The sequence below is a fragment of the Asparagus officinalis genome, chromosome 4, assembly GCF_001876935.1.
Source record: "Asparagus officinalis chromosome 4, Aspof.V1, whole genome shotgun sequence".
In the NCBI taxonomy this organism is placed as follows: Eukaryota; Viridiplantae; Streptophyta; class Magnoliopsida; order Asparagales; family Asparagaceae; genus Asparagus; species Asparagus officinalis.
Window position 1 is genome coordinate 119,488,178 of NC_033797.1, and position 9,348 is coordinate 119,497,525.

Genomic DNA, 9,348 nt, shown 5'->3' on the forward strand with positions numbered 1-9,348 from the left:
AAACCGGCGACGCGTGTTAGGCGTCGGCATATCCTTTCTTAGGATTCAGGATGAAATTCCCCATGCGTGTAAGGCATGGATTTTGGTGTTATTAATAACAACCTGCCACAATGTTGAATATGCGGACGTGTGTTCTTTTTAACGGTTAAGAACTAACCGGCAGCGCGGGTTAAGCGCAGACTTATCCCTGCTTAGGTTTCAGGATAGAATACCCTAGAATCAAACTTTGGTATCTTTTTCTACGGAAAAAGACTAAACCTGCAACGCGTGTTAGGCGTTGACTTATCCCTACTTAGGATTCGGGATAAAATTCCCCGTACCTATGAGGCACAGATTTTGGGAGTTGAAAAAGATGGTGTCTTCTCTTGGGGCAAAGACGAACCCGAAATGGGAGAGAAAGAATTTTATATTCTATCTCCCGACACTGAGGAAGAAGAATTTTATATTCTATCTTCAGCTGGAAAGGAGACTCGAGGTGGGATCTCCACCCCCAGAATCCGGAAAGGTGAAACTAAGAGTGAGATCTCCACTCCGAGAATCAAAAAGATTCAAATAACCCTAACTGTCGGAAGGTTTGATTACCGAACTAAAGATGAATTTCTCGTTTATCGAGAGTGGATTGTGGTTTTGGTCCTAACTGTCGGAAGGTTTGACCAAGCAGGAGTTTGAGATGACCCTAACTGTAGGAATGTTTAATCACTCGATTTGAAAGTGGACCTCTCGTTCATTAGAGGAATCGAGAGGGGATTTTGATTATGGTCCTAACTGTAGGAAGGTTTGACCGAATGGACAGGGAGTGGAATACAAGTAGCAGTAGAAATACTGGGTTGTACTGGCCACTCGATGAAGGGTTTTGACGTTAAGTAATCAGGACTTAACACGTCAAGCTTTAGAAATTGCCATGAATTGGCGGACAGAAAATTTAGTGGACCCACCGTCAATTGACTTGATCAGTGGGGGATTTTTGTGAGGAAAGATTAATCTGTCAAAAGGATCGAATCTCGTCTCAACAAGATAACGCATGAGAATTAGTGAATTTGATAACAATAATGGAAAACATTCCGACATTTAGAGTTTAAATGTGGATGTTTTACTTATCACTTTAATAGTGGTTGGGTTATCCCTAAGAATATCACCCGTGGTATTCTTTCGGGAACTTCTCGATACATGAATAATCCACCCCCAGCTTCCCTTGTGGAACTGGGTCCGACATTGTACTCAATTACATGACTGGGTTATCCTTAAGAATATATAAAAATTCTCCAGGAACTTCCCGTGAAAGAAATGAAATAGTTTAGACTCATATACATGTTGGAGTATCAGGGAGCAGTTTAACCTCTTATACCGGTCGGAGGATTAAGAAGTAGTTTATACTCGTATACTTGTCGGAGTGTTTATTCGACTTAACTGAGCGATATAACGCCAGCTTCAACCAAAGTTTGGATGCTATTCTTGAGAGCAAAGCAATCCTTGGTGGGATGAAGGACCCTCATGTGGTATGCACAGTACTTTGGATCCGTAGTGTTGTCAGCTTCCTCCTGATTTGTGATAGGTGGTAGCTTGATCTTGTTGCCTCCAAGGAGGGATTCGAAGATGGCTGGAACGTCTTCGTCCTTGAAGGAATACTCTTTTTGGAGTTTCGGACCCGAAGTCTTTTGCTGTCTTCGGGGCGACGTCTGGTTAGCGTCAACAGCTGTTGCAGGTGATTTCCCTTTACCACGGGAGGCGAAGTTCGAGTTCGGAGGATTAGCCGTCGGTAGGTTCCTCTCGGCCTTCTTCCTTCGGAGGAAGCGTTCGGCTTGTTCACCGTGCACCTTCAAGTCTTTCCAAGTGTTAGACGGTGTTGTTCCCATTGCTTCCAACACGTCCAATGCGAGGTTGTTGTGGCAAGTCTGGAGAATGAACTCCTCAGTGATCGGGTCCCGACAGTTCATCGCCTTGTTCCGGAACCTTTTGACGAAGGTGTCGACCAATTCCCCATCTTTTTGTTTCTCGTCAAGCAACAACCCGATGGATATCTCGGTGTCATCATCGAAGAAGTTAGCGAGAAATTTAGTCTCCATGTCGTCCCAGCTATTCACGCTTTCAGGCTTGAGGCGGCGATACCAATCGAAGGCGGCTCCACGAAGAGTGCCAACGAAGGACCGTACCATCAGAGGCTCATTACCAGAGATAACCCCCAGGTGCGATTTGAAGTAAATCAAATGCTGAGTGGGTGAACCCTTCCCATCAAACGGCGTAAAGTTGATTAGACTGAACTTCGCCGGATAAGGGATTGATTCCCATTCTCTTGGGTAGGGACAAGGAATGCCCGTCTTCTTCATCTCTTGAGTGGAAATCAACGTATTGATTTTGCTCTCGAGGTTTTTAATCTTCAAGCTTTCACCTAAGTCTTCGTTAGCATTCTCGTTACCACCCCCTGCATTGACGGAAGGATTATTGGCATTATGAGTTTCATTCGCACCTGTGTCCTCATCTTCCAGATTAACCTGGTTACGACGACTTGGCTCGCCTTGCTGGTTCGTTAATGCTTGGATTTGTTGGTCATGCATTTCTCTCATGTTCTGCATGGCCATCTGCATTTCGAACCTGAAGCTCTCCTGTTGTTTAGCCATGGCTTCTTCGAGCATCTTGGCCACTTGTTCCGCACTTATCATGAGTGACTCGCGGGGTTGTCCCTCGCTGGATACTGTGTTATCTGATGCGACTGCAGAGCAGGCATCCGATTCTTCATCTTCTGAAGGTAATCTTGTCCGAATCCTACCGTAAGTTGCTCGTTTGATGGTTCCAGACTGCAGACGGGTTATACACCGTGGTGCTTTCAGAATCGACTCGAGATTATCCCATGTCGATGTCCCTTTGCTGGTCATATTAGTGGTGACCCTCGGAAATTCCCTATCTTCAACCATCGCTCTCCTTCGTCGGAAACGCCTAGGCCTTGGTTTTGGCATTTCGGTACTGAGCCTTTCGAAAACAGAAATTCTCTCGGGGACTGTATTGGTGCAGTTGCACTCAGACAATACTGCCCGAATGAGTTTGGAACATGGGCATTGAGTTTCTAATTCTCGAGGACTCCTTTTCCTGGTTTTACTCGTACCCCCAACACGATAGTACAACTCGTTTGCTTGAAGGTCGGAGTAACCTATCGTGTGTTGGCACGACTTCTCAGGTATAATGCTATCGTCATCAGACGACAATGTTTCCTTCTGAGGGCGAACTGCCTTCTTTGGGCTTTCAAAAGTTACGTGCCTCGAAACATGCCTTTGTGGGCGTGAGTTCTCAGCGGGCTCCTGGACTTCAATGCGCAAATTGGTGCGCTTAGCTGCCCTGATCTCCTTATCATATTGAGTCGTTCGGGGCTTCTTTATTGGGCCCAAACGTTCTTGAACTGGAGCTTTGCATTGTCCATCGGGAAGTGGACCGAGGCGCTCCAAAACTGACTTCTTTCTTCGGGATGATTCTGCGTGATCTCCCGGAGCAGCCATGGGAATTATCGGCGATTTAGAGTGGTTCGCCGAAGGTTGAACTTTTGCTGAAGGCTGTAAAGGTTGTTCTTTAGCCTGAATCGCCGCTTCAGACTTCGGCCTCCAGACTTGGCGGGTTGGTGGCGACTTTTTGGCCACTTCCTTCTGCAGTCTTCTGCAGGCTTCTTGGACTTGAGCCCGTGCTTGCATTGACAGTGCGTGTTTCTTGCGAATGCGCTCATCAAGTGTTGAACGATTCCGTTTGACATGGACCCATTCATTCGTTGGCGGCTTGGAGGAGCTGCCATTCATTGTTTGTTGAGGCTGTTTACCTCTCCTGCTCTTCAGATCCGCGTGATAGCGGATTCCGTCAGTGGACTCCATCGCCTTTGCGAGTTGCCGCGCCAGGCGTTGACGTCGCCTCTGGCGGGCTCTCTTTGAGAGAGTCACAACGCCCTCAACGGCGGAGGAATTGGCAGGAACAGATTTGACCTGGTTGGAGGTCGGTGGAGCTTCACCCGATGCAACTTTGGTATCAATTGGGGTGAGATCTTCGTTGGTATTCTCAACTTCTTCATACCAACGGACCTTTCTCCTGGAGGAGAACTTCTTGGACTTGAGGGGGAGGTCGATCCGGACGAGGATGACAGATACTCCTCGAACTTTTGTTGGTCAAATTCGTACTCGACCTCCTCCTCGACCGGGATCGAGATCCGCGACTACGACGCAACGATCTCGGCAGCGAGATCGGTGGCTCCCACTGTGGTCGCCAGATTGTTCGCGGGAAAAATTGCTTTCTTTGATTCCATTGCACTCTTGAATAATAGTTTATCGATTACAAAAGATCCGGTCTTTTTATAAGATCCGGTTATAACAAAATCAAAAGAAAATGAAAATTACTTTCCTTCTATGTCGAACGAATCACGAGATCCTGTTTTACGGTCTCTCGCTTTTGTGGGTTCTTTGCCTGCACCGGGGTTAATCCGTGGACCACCGCGCGATTTTGATCCGGTCGGATCTACACAGTATAGTGGGTGTTATCTCACGAAGAAAATAACAGCCGAGGGGATTATTTCGCCAAGGAAATAATAGCCTTAGTTATCGAAATCGACCAAGCGAAATCGAGACTCTTCTCGGGATCAAAGGCCAAGCTTTGATCCGGAGGGAAACTGTGTAGATCTCAGATCTGATCTCTCTCGAACTCCTGCCTTATTTGGCGTGGATGATCGCCAAGAACCAGATCTGAGAGTCCGAGTCTTCTAAGTTTAAAAATCCGAAGGTGAGTTCTCAATCCAGCAGAGTTTCGACTCCAAAAGTTCCAACCTCTCAACAATGAGCCCCCCTAGCCTATTTATAGGTACTCAGATCTGTGCTTTGGCACAGGTGGCCGGCCACCTTGGTGAGCCACCAAAAGGTGGCTCAGCCACCGAGCCACCTTTTGGTGGCTCGGTTTTGGCCGAGTCCTCCAAATGTTGGTTTTCAATGTTTTTCGGTTTCGCTGTTGATTTGGACTCTGATTTGTTGATCTGAATCCTGATTTGGCAGTAAACCCGCTTCGGTGTTTGAGTTCGAATCCATTCTATGGTTGGATGACTCGTTGACTCACCAAACCGTTAGCTTGATTCCGCATGTAAGTGGATGTATTCCATTGTTTGCGTGCGGTTCGTTAGCCTCGTCGCCTCGTTGATCCGCTTCGTCGCGTGTCTTTTGGCTTTGGTATTATGGACTAACGATCGTGTTTGGATATTTCGCCCGATGGTTCATTGGTTTGTCGAATCACCGTGCTGAGCTGTGCTAAGGGACCCATAGGCAGTTTTATACGCCTACAATAGGAAATAGGGAGCCAAATAAGGAGCAAGTGCTCCAATAATGCTCTCCAAATAGCTCCCTAAACAATTTTGAATATTTTTCACTTACCTCATTTTGTAATACATAATTTATGGAAAAAATTGCAAAATAGACCGTTTTTGCTAATTATTTAGCAAAATAGACCGTTTTGCTAAATAATTAGCAAAATAGACATCTATTTGGCCAACAGGCCAAAAAGAGGTCTATTTTGCAAAACAGCTCAGAAAACATACGGGACTAGTAGTCCCGTATGTTTTCTGAGTCACCAATCCATGATTAGTTGGCTCTAAACATACGGGACTAGTAGTCCTGTATGTTTTCTGAGCCTTGTTTTTCAAAATCGACCTCTTTTTTTAAAAGAGGTCTATTTTGCTAATTATTTTTTAAAGTGGTCTATTTCGCTATATATTTTATAAAAATGGTCTATTTTGTAAATTTTCCCTTATAACGACTATATTATAACGACTATATTCCAACGGTTATACTGTAACGGCTATATTTCAACGAGTATATCATAACGGTTATATGACCTTTATACATAATATCATATGCACTCTCACTTTTCGCTTAACTCAAATTGTGTTAATTGTTAGCATCATTTTTTCAATATCATCTATATCTCATAACAACAAAATAGCACCGTTCCTCATGGAAGAAGAAGCTGGCGAGGAATACGCAATGTTCTTAGGAATGACCGCCATTGAAGAGGAGCGGGTGGCTAACAAGAGGAGTGCATCGCGCCGTCTTGGTTCCGTTCGAGGCCATGTTGTCATTCAACGCGATAGAGTTCAAGGTTATAATAGACTTTATCGTGACTATTTTGCTAAGGAGCCCGTTTATGGTCCACGACTATTTCAAAGGAGGTTTCGAATGCATCGTCCACTTTTCCTCCGAATTGCATCCGCCGTGGAAGATTTTGATCCTTACTTTGTCCAAAGAAGGAATGCTGCAGGTAATCTTGGTTTATCATCCATTCAAAAAATAACAGCCGCCATGCGGATGCTTGCTTATGGAGTATCTATAGATTTTGTGGATGATTATGTGCGGATTGGTGAAAGCAGGACTATTGAAAGTGTTAAAAAGTTTGTCAAGGCCGTTGTTGCAATTTTCACCGATGAGTCTTTGAGGTCACCAAACAACGACGATATCAGAAGATTGCTAGAGATTGGTGAACAACGCGGATTTACTGGACTGTTAGGGAGCATAGACTGTATACATTGGAGATGGAAGAATTGTCCGGCTGCGTGGCATGGGATGTATGCTAGTCACGTCCATGAGGCAACAATTATTTTGGAAGTCGTTGCTTCATACAATCTTTGGATATGGCATGCATTTTTTGGGTTACCAGGATCTCATAATGATATTAACATCTTAGAAAGGTTAAATCTCTTTACTAAACTTACTGAAGGTCGTGCTCCTCTAGTTAACTGCTCTATTAATTCTCATGAGTATACGATGAGATATTACCTTGCTTGATAGTATATACCCACAATGGTCAACATTTGTAAAAACAATTTCTGCTCCACAAGGAAATAAGAGGAAAAATTGTGCACAAGCTCAAAAATCAGCAAGAAATGATGTAGAGCGAGCATTTGGGGTCCTCCACGATGAAGTTTTTCGTTCGTCTGGTTTTTTTAGAAAATTTATTTTCAGTTGACTCAACTGGCATGACAGATTGATTGTGATCTTCATCCAATAGACCACTATCAGACAATAATCCCTGATTCAGTAGAGAAGTGTAATAATCCATCTGTAAAAAAAATAATACAAATTAAGGTCAACACTATAATTAATTTTAAAGAAATTAAAATGAAATGAAAACTAATAAATCAGTTGTAAGTATAAAATATGAGAGAAATAAAATAATTAAGCGATGAACTAATTTACTTACCTTTAAAGAAAAATAGTAGAATGCCAAATGTAAAATAATTATGAGATGAATTAATTTATCCTATACAAAGATGCAATATATATAGATGAAAGGAGAATGAGGGGCTTGAATGCAAATATAAACTGTTGCAAAGAGCCGTTGCAAAAATCCATTGTAAATATAGTGAGCCACTTTGTTATTCTTGATTTGGAATAACAAACTCTATTCCCTATATTTAGTCTCCAACATAGGGAGCCTGTTGGAGCAACTTTTTCCCCTCCTACTTCCTATAGTTAGTCTAGGACATGAGATAAGGAGACTGTTGGAGATGCTCTAAACACCTTATAGTATCACTTCTTTAGCATTTATATATCTTCAGTTGTGTTTTATAGCATTTATATGTTTTAAATTGTTGAAAATTGACTTATTTAATACCTTTTGTTATACACATGTGAAAACTTTTATTTGAAAGTTTTATATAATATTCATATATTAATTCTAGAGATCCTTAACCATTAATATGTGTTAAAATATATTAATCCTATCAAATTCTAATTAAAATGTATTGTAATTCTATTTATAAAATAGAATTTAAAAATATTTAGTAATGAATTCAAAAAACTTAATAGACAGTCATAAAATTAGTATATGAATTATTTTAAATAAGAAATTTTAGGTTTGCAAAACAAAGTGTATTAATGTACCAGAACAACTCTAGGTATATAAATGCTACGAAATACAATCTATGGTATATAAGTGCTAAAGAAGTGAAACCATAAAGTATTTAAACCCTATTTAGCCTTCTTTAAATCCCCAACAACAAATATTTTCAGCTTAATTGCACTTAGCACCTTCTAATTTCTCCTACATCATACTTATATATCCTTAGTTGTTTTTTGTGGCACTTATTTCACCTCATGTTTTTAAAATTTGCACTCTATTCCCCTCAGTTATGTAAAAATGAGAATTTCCTCTATTCTAGAATAGTTGAACTCTTAATATTTATTAAATTTATTATTAACATATCAACATCCAATTTTAAAATAGAATTAGGCAAATTTAAATAGAATTATGGTAGTTTTACCTGTTAGTTTGGGTACCAATATCAACATCCTATAATAAATAGAATTACAGTAAGTTTAAAATAGAATTACAATAGTTTTAACTATAAATTTAAAATTGTTAAGGGTTAAAATATTCTAAAGATAACATGTAAGTGTTGCATGAGAATTGCCGGAGGGAAATTCTCATGTTTGCACAGCTAAGGATATTAAAGTGTAAATATAAAAAATTTAGGCTATGTAAGTGCTTGCCGAAAACAAGTGAGGGTACAAAAGTGGAAATTACGGAAACTATAGGATATCTTAGTGCAGTTAAGTCTATTTTTTCATGCTAATAGGGGTTATAGTCCCGACTAAGCCGGCTAGATTTAGCCAAATCCAACCTAATAATTACTTATTAATCAGAGATAAATGGATATCACTCCGCTTAACGATGAAATAAACTGGTCAGATAGGACTAATATTGAACCAGTAGGATATGGATTAAAATTATTAGCCCATTAATGAATATGACAATGAGATATACAGATATATCCAAAGAGATCATGAACAGCACCAATTCTATTCCACCCGAATATCACTCCCACATGCTATACTTGCGATCTTCTAGGCTTACCCCTTTATGTGACTAGTATTCCTATAAGAACACATTGTGGTGCGGGATCATCTCATCTCTTGATTTTGATTGTACAATTCCTTAAATACTCCTCTACTATCCCCTCTGCTGCTATTAGAATGGCCCGCATCTTGTCGTTCGTTCTGATAGGATTCATGAAATTATCCTAGAGGGGGTAAATATGGTTATATGCTAATCTAATCCGATATTAATACCAAATTAAAACTTATTAATAATATCCTAGCAATTATAATATACAACAAGATATATGAGCAATGATATGCAATTAAACTAAGAGCGATATAACACATGAGACAATGACGATATAGAATATAATAAACAATGAGCACAAATAATACGTCAAGGCTAACTCAAACATACAATGTGATCACAGAGTTCTGTCACTCCCGACCTACATCTCCGATCCCCATTCTCGAGGAGAATCTCCACTATCACAACCGGTTTTCAACGTTCACCGAAAACGTTTAC

General features: G+C 40.9%; 1 protein-coding gene across 1 annotated transcript; it reads left to right on the plus strand.

The window, feature by feature from the left end:
• On the plus strand, positions 5,961–6,788 carry LOC109839215. Its single transcript, XM_020407643.1, has one exon. The coding sequence runs from the start codon at positions 5,961–5,963 to the stop codon at positions 6,786–6,788; it is 828 nt and encodes a 275-aa protein (XP_020263232.1).